Source organism: Pseudopodoces humilis, chromosome 17 (genome assembly GCF_049639895.1).
Source record: "Pseudopodoces humilis isolate 2021_Gansu_Grassland_sample_001 chromosome 17, ASM4963989v1, whole genome shotgun sequence".
NCBI classification, from domain to species: Eukaryota; Metazoa; Chordata; class Aves; order Passeriformes; family Paridae; genus Pseudopodoces; species Pseudopodoces humilis.
The window spans coordinates 15457631-15468777 of record NC_142216.1 but is presented as its reverse complement, the minus strand read 5'-3'; the positions used below and the strand labels follow the sequence as shown (position 1 = coordinate 15468777).

Here is an 11147-nt window from a genome sequence, read left to right as displayed (position 1 = left end):
ATGGTGTGTGGAGGGGAGCCCTTAGCTGGGATGGGGACCATGGTGAGACCCCTGCCAAGAAGGACCCATCCATAAGGAGCATCAGGGATGCCCTGAGGCACCCAAACCTTCACGGGGTTCACCTCTCTCCCCTGTGGAGGCTGCCTCAGCAGCATGAGACGGGGTATGACTGGCAGGGAGGCTGTGAGGGGCTGCAGGAGGTGGGCAGGGTTCACAGGAGGCTGTGTGAGGCAGAGGGGAAGAGGCAGCAGGAGGCAGAGGCAGGAAACAGAGGCAGGCAGGATCAGCAGCCCGCACACATCTCCCCCACCCTTGCCCACTGCCAGTCCTCTGTGCCAGCAGCCTCCCTGGCAGCTGACGTGAGCTGGTACCTCCCTTTCCCGAGGTGCCAGGGCAGCTGGCAAACGCTGCCCTCACACACCCAGCCCGGCCTTGGAGACGTGATGGGGGGATTGCCAGGGGCAAAAAATTCCATCCCAACATGGGGACCTCCCCAGGAGCCAGTGTGCAGGACTGCCCAGGGACACAGCCCCTCGCCCGTGCCACCACCTCGCTCCGCTGCCAAAGGCTTTGGGCTCCTGATGGCCAGAGGAGGCGGAAGGAAAAACATCCAGCAAACAATTGCAAAAGTCAAGTCTGAGCAAGAAGGAGGGTGTGAGCGGGGGGTGCCAGATCCGGTGGTATTCCTTGGAGACGGCAACAACAATAGCAGGAATATTTGCTCATGGCTAGCTGAGCCCAAGCCGTCCATGGGCTGGGGGCTCAGGACCTCGAGAAAACAGCCAGGGGCGTCTGCTGGCCCAAAGGAGAGTTGGGGCAGGACCCTGCACTCACCTGGCACTGACGTCAGTGACATTTTTTGCACTGTCACCTGTGCTGAGGACGGGGCCAAACACAGCACACGGTTGCCAGCATGGTGAAGGGGATGGGGAAGCTCTGGCAGTGCCCAAGCAGCAGGCTGGGACAGGGACAGGGACAGCGGCTGCCTGGGGGGGTGTTGTGAGATGAGGCTGTGACTCAATCACTTGGGCTGAATAGGGGCACACAGGGGGCCTTGGGGATAGAAAGGGTCTCTGCTGCCATCTCAGATTGCCACCACCTCCCTGATGCTGGTGCAGTGGCACATGGGTGGCAGTGTGTCCCCTTTTTGAGGTTCATCCCATCCCTAGGGCCAGGAAGAGGCTCAGCCCTGACTCTTGAGCTCCTGCCTCTCACCTGATGCTCCTCTTGTGGGGTGCACTCGCTCCCCCATCACCCTCGGGCCACCTCGGGCACCTGCCAGCCGGGGCCACGGGGACCATCGGGATCCCCCTCTTCTTCCCCGGCTGGGTCCGCACTTTTCCCATGCCAGCTCCTTCCCTCCGCGCCCTGCAGAGATCCTTTTCTCCCCGGGCTCTCACCGCCCAGCCCAGCCCGCGGCGGCACCGGCGCAGCGGTGGCTCTTGGGTCCCTGGCCCGCCTCCTGAGCGAGGAGAACCCACCGGGCCCAGGCCAGGGTTCTTGGACCCGGTCCCGGTCCCGGCTGGCGGGACGCCCCCGGGGGCGGCGGGGAAGCCCTTCCCGAGGGCGGGGCGGTCGCTCAGCCCCTCCCCGCCCCGCCCCGCCGCCCGCAGCTTTCTACCGGCCGCGGGGCCGCTGTGCGGGAGAACGGGCATCGCTGCGGGACTGAGCGGAGCACGGCAGCGGCTGGACGTGTGTGCCCGCGGGTCATGGACGGGCGGGCGGTGCTGATCCAAGCGCTGCTGGCGGCAGGTACGGGCTCGCGTGGGGAGGGCCCCGGCTGCGGGTAACACATCCCAGCCCGACTTGGGGGTCCTGAACACGTGGGGGAAATGGTGTTGGGCATGCCGGTCCTGGTCCCGGGTGCGGGCAGACGGGAAGGTTGGTCCCTGTCCCGCGTGGGGAGGGCAGGGCAGGGCAGTGTCAGCCCCCGCTCCTGACCGCTGTCTCCGCAGTGTGCTCGGCGGCGGCGAGCGGGCTGCGCCGGGACGAGCTGCACAACGAGGTGCTGCACAAGGGCGGCGGCGGGGTGCCGGTCCTGGCCACGGCCCCGCTGCTCGGCGGCAGCCCGGAGAAGGAGGGAGGCGGAGCGGCCTCGGGGGACGACTTCAGCGAGCTGCCGAGAGGTATGGACGGGATAAGGGGTCCCAGGGAGCGGTCGGGATCGTTCGATGGGCTGGGCTGGGGGCAGCTGGCGCTGGAGGGGTCGCGAACGTGCCGGGCTGAGCTCGACTCAGTCCCGCGGGTGTCCCGGCAGCAGCTCCGGCTCCATTTCGGAGGGACTTGCAGTGTTGGGTGGGAGCAGTCCCCAGGTACCTAGCAGACCCGAGTGGGAGCAGCCCGTGGGGCACCAGCACGGAGCAGTGCCGCTCCTGCCAGGGGCTCTCCGTGTTCCTGAAGTCCCCTGCAGGGCGGGTTCCGGGGGTCCCGGCTCTCAGCTGCTTGGCCGGGAGGAGACAGAGCTCCTCGTGGCGGGGTTGCCGTGTCCGGGGAGCAGCGCTGCCCGGCCGGCGGTGGCCGTGGCGCGGGGACCGCCGTGAGTCACCGCCGCCCACGCGTGGCTGCTCCTCATTCCGCGGCAGGGCTCGTCAGCCGGCGGCCCCGCCACGGGGGCGATGGGAGCACTGCCGCTCTCTGGGGCTCCCGAGCACCCACGCTGGGCTCCTTGCCCCGGGCTGGCACTAGAGACCGTCCCGGGGTTGGACGGGACAGTGGCGGGCTGAGGGGTGACACGTACCTGTGCCTCGCACACTCGGTGTGCCGAGGGCAGTACCTGGCACCAGGAGCGTGCTCTGCTGCCTACAGCTCATCCTCCCATTTCCCCGTGTTTTTCTGTTTTCTGGCTGTGCCGGTAGGCTGTGGCAAAAAGCTGGCAAGACCGGGCTGAGCCTTTCGCACCGGGGTGCTGGTGGGGGACTCAGCCCTCGGGAAACGCAGCCGTGTGTGTCGGCTGGCTGTGGCTGGGAGATAACCCTCAGGGCAGGGGACGGAGCAGCCTCTGCTGTCAGCCTCATCCGGGGGTTTCTCCAAGCCGCAGAGTTTCCTGGAGTATCGGTTTTCTCCAGGCGCAGCGTGGAGGATGTCGAAATAACTTTGCTAGGTGTGCAAGCGGCGTGTGCCAGCACGAGAGGCGCTGGTTCCGTCGGGAAGTGGCTGAGAAGGAACTGCGCAGGTTACAACTTGCCAGCTTGGACTCTGCTGCACTCTCCTTCCCGAGCAGCCCTGGGCTGAGTTCACTGGGGTTACTGAGCACCGTAGCTCGGGGAGAGCTTAAAAAACCCCTCTTGGAGCAGTGAGTGCTCTCCAGCTCCTCAACGCCTAGTGAGATCAAGCTGGGAGCTGATTTTTTTTTTGGCATCTGCACGCCTTAAAACCATTCGAGTACCGTTGCTAGTGTTGTGCTGTGTCTGGGTGAGGAGCCTGGTGCTCTAGCTTCCACCGACCCAGCAGGGGGCTGGCCTGGCACCAAAAGCCGCTGGTTCCTGCACCGCAATTAAAACACACCATTGTAATTCATGCGAACGCTGCCCTCACCATCTCTTTGGCTCTGCAAAACCAAAACTTAAGGCAGGCTTGCTCTTTTAATCCTGCCCTGGGGTGAGTAAGGCATCCTTGTGCCCACGGGAAGGAGAGCCCATCAGAGCCATGAATAGGGTCTTAGAAAAGTCTGTGCTTGTCAGGGAAATAAAGGCCAGATAAAGGGGCAATTAGCAATGTTCTGTATTCAGTGGAAACTGGTGCATATAATAGCAGCATTTGAGATGTATAAAGCTCTGTTCCCCCTGCCCGACTCCTTTCTTTCCTTGAGAATTGTTCTTATGAATTGGAAAGGCCATGATATTTGTGAGGAGCTGAAAAAAAAAAATGTCCCCCCACCCCGGGCTTGGGGGCAGCTCCCAGCACAAAGAGCTGTGGGAGCCAGGGCTGAGCAGCTGTGGAAGCCCTGGGATGTGGCTTTGCCTTCCCTTAGGTTGGCACGTGGAGCTGATTTGACTGCTGTTCTCTCCCTCCCAAATTGCTTTTCAGTTGCCTTCCTGTCAAAGCCTCAAGGCCTCGTTACTCCCAAGAAAAAAGGGAACGGCAATAAAAGAAGAAAAGGCAAAGGCCTGGGGAAGAAGAGAGACCCGTGCCTGCGGAAGTACAAGGATTTCTGTATTCACGGCGAGTGCAAGTACATCCGAGAGCTGGGAGCTCCCTCTTGCATGTGAGTTGCTGGCGTGTGCCTGTGCGGGGAGGGGGGGAGCCTTAGTCATGGTGCTTTCAATTCTCCAGGCTGGGCAGAGGAAAAGCAGAGATATTTTTAGTGCATGTTCTCTACCCATGCAGGGACAACTCTGACTTGGCCTCTTCCTTGTACTTATCGAGAAGTGTCCACCCCTCCCCCAAAACTTGTCATGGCCTTAGAGGCAGGGTTCTGTGCCAGCACAGTGTGAGCTCTGCCCGAGCTGCCGTGCTGGGGACTGTGGAACGGTGTGTGTAGGGCTGGGCTCTGGCAGCTGAGGGCTTCTGCAGGTCTGATGTGGGAAACCTCATCCTGACCCTGTCACTGTAAATCCCCCACTCTGAGGTCTCAGGGCTCCTGCATCTGTCAGGGCACATCAGTGCAGCTGGGAGGAGCATCTCCCCCCTGCTGCCAGCAAAACAGAGTGGAGGCAGCACCTTTGGGGACAGGCTGCCAAAGCCATGCCTGACCTGTCCCTTGACCTGATGAAAGACAGGGCTGTGCACCCCTCCTTGCCCACTCCCCCAGGGGTGCAGAGCAAGAAGGGACTAGATGAGGCAAGTGGAGGAGAAAGTGTTTGCCTGCTGCTGGGGTACCTAGATACAGCACTGCTGCTGCGGGAAACACCCCGGGGTGCAGATTTGATCCCTGCTGACGTGGGCAGGACTTGAGCTGGCAGATATGTAAGAGGCTTTGTTCTTCACTATCAATCCTCTGAGCCACCCAGCCTTGAGCCCCAGGAAGATAATAGCTCCTTGGCTTATGGTGCCCACAAGATCTGCAATCTGCAGGGATCAAGCTCCACAGAGCTCCTCTAACTCCCTAGTTTCTCCCTGTTGAAGCTGTCATGAAGTTGGGCCCCCTGCATGGGGGACTCGGGACTGCCAGTGAAGGGACACCTTTGCAGGCACAGTTTGGGTTGCAACACCCTGGCCTAGGACTGGGACAGCCAGGTGTCTCCTGCCCAGATCCCTGGGGCTGGGAGAGAACCTGGGACACAGGAAAGCAGCAGGGATTTGGGGGCTGGCTGCATCTCTTCAGCACAGTGGCCCATCCCTGGGTGGCATCTCTCAGAGCCACCAGAGTTTTTAGTAACAGTGGCCAACTGCCCCAGTCTCCTCTGATAAAGAGGCCTTGTGTTGACTGGTGTCACTCAGTGGTGGCTGCTCTTGGTGGTTGGCTGTGCCTCTGTCACAGGGTCACCTGGAGTGTTGCTTCTTGGGGCACAGGGTGGAAGGAGGATGCTGTTGGACTGGGTCCTGCACCTTTGCCACGTGCCCAGCCTTGCTGCTATGCCTGGGAGGTGATGCTGGCGTGTGGCATTGTGAGCCCAGGAGGAGAGCTGGGCTGAGTCCGGCTTGGAGATCAGCCTGAGGGTCAGTGGTGCTGGATATAAAGGGATATATTTATCTGGTTGCATCAGTGCAATGTGGCTCAGGGAGGGCTGGAAGCCTCCCAGCCTGTGTGGAGCGTTATTTCTGTTACATGAGCAACCTCCCAAGTCTCCAAGGATGGGACACCTCTGAGCTGGCAGGGTGGGCAGGGACATCCTGCTCTATGGGAAATGCTGGGCCAGCTGCCTCACTGCTCCCTTCCCACTTCCACAGGTGACCTGTGCAACCTGTCTGCCTGGGGGTGAATGGGAAGAGCACAGACCCCAGTGCCTTCTGCGGGGGGAGACCTCACCCTTTCTAGGAGTCTTCACTAGGTGCAGGAGAAGCTTAATTTACTAGTACAATAGAGATGATGGTGACATCTGACCTCCCAGCTCGGGGGTGTGGGGACCAAGGGGAACAGGCAGGGTTCTGGATAAGGCTGAGCACTGAGGCATGGCCTTCCTATGGGGTGTGAGGAACACAAAGACCTCCTGTCCTTGCTCACCACTGACCTTTATGAGTTTCCTTCTTGCCCAGATGCCAGCCAGGCTATCATGGAGAACGTTGCCATGGCCTCTTGCTGCCAGTGGAGCACCCTCCCAGCGCCTACGACCACACCACAGCCCTGGCCGTCGTTGCTGTTGTCCTGTCCTCCCTGTGTCTTGTCATCATCGCAGCCCTGCTGATGCTCAGGTGAGTGGGATGGGACTGAGCTCTCAGGTCTGTGTCCCTGGGAAGATCATGTGCAACAAGGAGGGTGGCAAGGGCTTCTCCATGCCCTGAGCATCCCTTTGCTTGGCCTCGCAGGTGTCACAAGAGGGGTGGCTACGATGTAGAAAACGAAGAGAAAATCAAGCTGGGCATCACTGTGAATCACTGAGGATGCCAGGTGCTGGCGAGGTGAGCCCCTAGCTGGGCACGGGGCAGCAGTGGGGCTGGTGGACATCCGGGGCTCTGCTGTTTGTGCTGGCTGGGTCTGCTATGTGGATCCTGTGCCAGAGCTAGGCAGGAGCTGAAGGCAGCCTGAGTCTGGAGAAGCAGCTGGCTGAGAGTCTGGGCTGCCCTGTGGGGTTCCAGTCTTCTTTTTTCCCCTTCCTGCTGAAATCCCTGTTCCTTGGCACCTCTATCATTCCTTCTTTCTAACCCCAAGTTCATGCTCTGTGCTGGTGTTCTATGCTTTGGGGATGTTTGGTAGTAGGGAAGCTGCTTCTGTTTTGTTTAGTTTTTTTTCCCCCACTCATTCTGCTCCCTCTGTGACCCTCTGAGTCATTTCCCCTCCTTAGATATTGCCTCTATTTATATACATGTGTAAAAAACCCCTTTCCTTTTCATTCCCACTCTGTGTATTACTTGCAGCAAAGCAGTGCCTATCAGTTTGGCACGGGGGGGATCTTGCTGCCAGCCCGTGCCACAATTCCTCTGGCTGGGTTGGGGTGTGTGCTCTGCCCCAGGGCTGGCTGCAGGGCTGAGTGCTGAAAATCTGTCAAACTTCCTCTGATCTGATCTAAATCCTGACGTTAGATGTGGTCATAAATATTACAGCTACTTCTCTTCTTTGGAAAAAAAAAAAAAAAACTCATTGTTCTTTGTGAGGATGAAGTAATGCCTTCGGAGAATTTCTGTCATGTTTATCGAAGTGTCGGGGGTGGGAATTTTAGCTGTTCATAGCAGCCGAATTTTCAGGAAGGAGACTTGGCACAAAGCATTCCTCACTGTCCCCCTTAAACCCTGGGGATTACTGGGGTGGATGTGTCCAGGGGAAAAAGTGCTGTGGTCCTTGGAAGGGAAGCACGGTGGAGTACCTTGGCTCCAGCCCCGAGGGACACGAGGTTTCTCCCGCGGGGCTGGGTGGCTCGGCGCCTCTATCCCACCACGCAGGGAGCGCTCTGTGGCAGAACAGCCCCGGCTCTCGGTGTGAGCTCTCCCGTCTCTCTCTTGCAGGGGCCGGCACTAATGCACTTCTACCTCCTGGAAGAGGCGAGACCGCGGCGCCAGCGGCACGGGGCTGCGGCACTCTGGGGGCTCGCTGGAGCGCCAGGACGGCACCGGCGGGGCTGCTCGGGCAGCGGCGGCACTGCGGCAGCTCCGTGGCCATCTCCGGGACGGAGCGGTGCTGACCGGGGGCACGGGGGCTCTCCGTCCACTGCAGTGTGTGCCGAGGAACAAGCTGTGAAAGGGAGGAGACCGGGCTCGGGACTTCCTTCGCCGCAGGAGGGAGGGGAGGGGTGGGGAGGGTAACAGCTATTTAACAAGATATTTTTCATTTTAAATTATATATTTATTTTAGATAAACTGTACATAGTATTTATATTTATTGTAGGACTGGCTCTGCATCCTTCATGTACGTCAAGATGACAGGGTCAGACCTCTCTTATTTTTTAAGTGCAATGTAATATTCTAATAAATAACACTTTGTAACAAACACCTGGGTTGTCAATTTAATCATGGAGGTGGAAAGGAGTCAAAAATCCTGAAGGCTGTATTCGGCACCAATTCTGTGCAGATGGGGTACTTCCAACAGCAGCAGAGATCCTGAGTGTGGTCAGGGCTGCTGGATCAGCTTGTGTGATCCTTGAGGAGCAGTGTAAGGGGCTGGGGGCAGGATCCATCCCAGCTGTGGATTATTTCAGAGATTCTCTTCGTCTTTGCCAGCTGGTGCTTTGGGAAGGGAGTCATGCTTGTGTGTCTGCTCACCAAGCAAAGCTGCCTCTGGTATGAATAAAGCCACTCTGGCCACTGATCCATTCACATGGGAATGGTCCCTGGTTTTAAGCCAGCATTTGGCATTTAGACACTGGCACAGGGTGCCCAGAGAAGCTGTAGCTGCCTCATACCTGTAGGTGTTCAAGGCCAGACTGAATGCAGCACTGGAAGGTGGACTGGATTATCATAAAGGTCCCTTCTGAACAAATACTATTATGATGGTTCTATGATTTGGCAAGAAAAAAGAAAAAAAATTCCAGAGCTGGATTCCCACCTCTCTTGAAAGGAATCCTCTTCTTGGAGTGATTGTAGGTTCTCGGAGCTGAGTTAATTCCAGCAAGCATCACTTCATATGGTGGGTCAGGAATCATTCCTTACTTTGCAGTAAAAATAACCTCAAAACCAGTTCTTCCCTCTTCCATGATGGGGAAGTGAGAATGGGGGGAGCTGCTAGCTCTGCTAGAGAGCCTTGAGGCAGGGAGAAACCAACAGGATCCTGGGCTGCATCCAAAGGAGCAGAGTGAAGGTGATGCATGTACAGTTCTGGTGTCTCCAACGTAAGAATAATATGGAACTGCTGGAACAAATCCAGAGGAAGCCACAAAGTTGGTAAGAGGAGCAGATCTTCCCTATGAAAATAGACTGAGAGAGCTGGGGCTGTTCTGGTGGAGAAGAAAAGGTTGAGTGGAGAACTCATTGCAACCTTTCAGTGTCTGAAGGGGCCTCCAAGGAAGCCAGAGAAGGACTTGTCACCAGGCACTGCAGTGACAGGACAAGGAGTAACAGGCACAAATTGAAAGAAGGAAAAATCAGGCCAGATACATGGAAGAAATTCTGTATTGTGAGAGTGGTGAGGGATGGGAACAGGTTGCCCAGAGAAGCTGTGGCTGCCCCATCCCTGGGAATGTCCAAGGCAAGGTTCGATGGGGCTTGGAGTGATCTGGGATAGTGGAAGATGTTTCTACCCGAGGCAGGGGCGAGTTGGGATGAGATGATCTTTAAGGTCCTTTCCAGCTCCTTTATGGTTCCCAGTAAGGCAGGGATGGCTCTCCCGTTCTGGCCGCTCTGGGCCTTCTCCCAACCCTGCACGGCACCGTCAGCCCGGGCCGGGCCGGGGACACCCAGACGGGGCCGGCCCGGCGAGGCAGTCTCGGCCCACAACCGCACCGGTGCTGCCGGCACCGCAGGCCGCGGCCTGGCGCCAGGAACCCTCACGGCAGCCCTGGCCCAGTCGGTGCCGGTGCCGGTGCCGCTGTCGGTGTCGGTGCCACGGCAGCCCTGGCCCGGTCGGTGCCGGTGCCGGTGCCGGTGTCGGTGCCACGGCAGCCCTGGCCCGGTCGGTGTCGGTGCCGGCGCCGGTGTCGGTGCCACGGCAGCCCTGGCCCGGCCGGTGTCGGTGCCGGTGTCGGTGCCGGTGCCACGGCAGCCCTGGCCCGGGCGGTGTCGGGGCCACGGCAGCCCCGGCCCGGTCGGTGGCGGTGCCGGTGTCGGTGCCGGTGCCACGGCAGCCCTGGCCCGGTCGATGTCGGTGCCGGTGCCGGTGTCGGTGCCACGGCAGCCCTGGCCCGGTCGGTGCCGGTGCCGGTGTCGGTGCCACGGCAGCCCTGGCCCGGTCGGTGTCGGTGCCGGTGTCGGTGTCGGTGTCGGTGCCGGTCCCACAGCGCGTCCCGCCCGCGGGTGGGGCCCTGACAGTCCCCGCCCCTCCGCGCATGCGCCGTGCGCGGACAAGATGGCGGCGCCCGTGGATCTGGAGCTGAAGAAGGTACGAGACCCCCGCCCGTGTGTTCTTCTTTTATGTGTGCTCCCTCCTTGTGCCCCACCCTTCCACTGTGTGTCCTGCCCACTGTGTGTGTCCCCCCGTGTCCCCCTCCGTGTGCCGGGGTCTCCGGGCGGTCCCCTCGTGCCCGCAGCCCGGGGCCGGTTGTGCCCCCGCCGCTCCTCACCCCGGCGCTCTCCCCTGGCCAGGCCTTCGCGGAGCTGCAGGCCAAGGTGATGGACACGCAGCAGAAGGTGAAATTGGCCGACCTGCAGATCGAACAGCTCACCAAAACCAAGAAGCACGCGCACCTCACCGACACGGAGGTGATGATGCTGGTGGACGAGACCCGCATGTACGAGGGCGTGGGGCGGATGTGAGTATCGGCCGGAGCGGGGGCCAGCCCGGCTCCCTGCGCCGGGAGAGGGGCCTCTCAATTCAGGAACGACAGTGAGGGGCTGGAGCGTGTCCAGAGAAGGATAACGCAACTAGGGAAGGGTCTGGAGCACAAGGACTGACTGAAGGAGCTGTGGGGGCTCAGCCTGGATGAAAAGAGGCTCGAGGGGAACCTTCTTGCTTTCTTCAACTTCCTGACTGGAGAGTGAAGTGGTTGTCAGGCTCTTCTCCCAGATAACAAGTGATGAGAAGACAGAGTCTTAAACTGCACCAGTGGAGGTTTAGGTAGGTCATTAGGAAGAATTTCTTCACAGAAAGAGTGATTAAACATTGGAAAGGGTTTCCCAGGGGTGTGGTGAAGTCACTGTCCCTGGAGGTGTTTAAGTAAAGACTGGACATGGCACTTAATGCCATGATTCAGTTGACAAGGTGGTGTTGGGTCACAGGTTGCACTCTGTGACCTCAGAGGTGTTTTACAACCTGGTGGATTCTGTGATTCTGAGACCCCCAGGCTCAGTCTCTGTGAAGCCTCCAGGCTGCTGCCCTGGGCAGGAGGCTCTCCCCTTCACAAAGAGCATGTCAGCTTTCTGTCAGCACATTTGTTCCTTTTTTCTCATTGTTTTTTTATTTTTAATTTCAGCAATCTGCCTGTGAATGCAGTGAGGCTTTCTCCTTTACCTCTTGGGGTTAGGTA

General features: G+C 59.2%; 2 protein-coding genes across 2 annotated transcripts in view; both read left to right on the top strand.

Moving 5' to 3' along the window:
• The first annotated feature begins 1636 nt into the window (after positions 1–1636).
• On the top strand, positions 1637–8020 carry HBEGF (heparin binding EGF like growth factor). Its single transcript, XM_005523447.3, has 6 exons — positions 1637–1752; positions 1956–2126; positions 4027–4204; positions 6136–6291; positions 6406–6498; positions 7540–8020. The coding sequence occupies exons 1-5, from the start codon at positions 1710–1712 to the stop codon at positions 6476–6478; spliced, it is 621 nt and encodes a 206-aa protein (XP_005523504.1). The 5' UTR covers positions 1637–1709; the 3' UTR covers positions 6479–6498; positions 7540–8020.
• A 1914-nt stretch (positions 8021–9934) lies between these two features.
• The window catches only part of PFDN1 (prefoldin subunit 1), a 31576-nt gene continuing 30363 nt past the window's right edge, over positions 9935–11147 (top strand). Inside the window, exons 1-2 of the mRNA XM_005523448.3 lie at positions 9935–10063; positions 10267–10433. Coding sequence (XP_005523505.1) covers positions 10031–10063; positions 10267–10433 — 200 coding nt within the window. The 5' untranslated portion in view covers positions 9935–10030. The remainder of the gene's footprint in view (positions 10064–10266; positions 10434–11147) is intronic.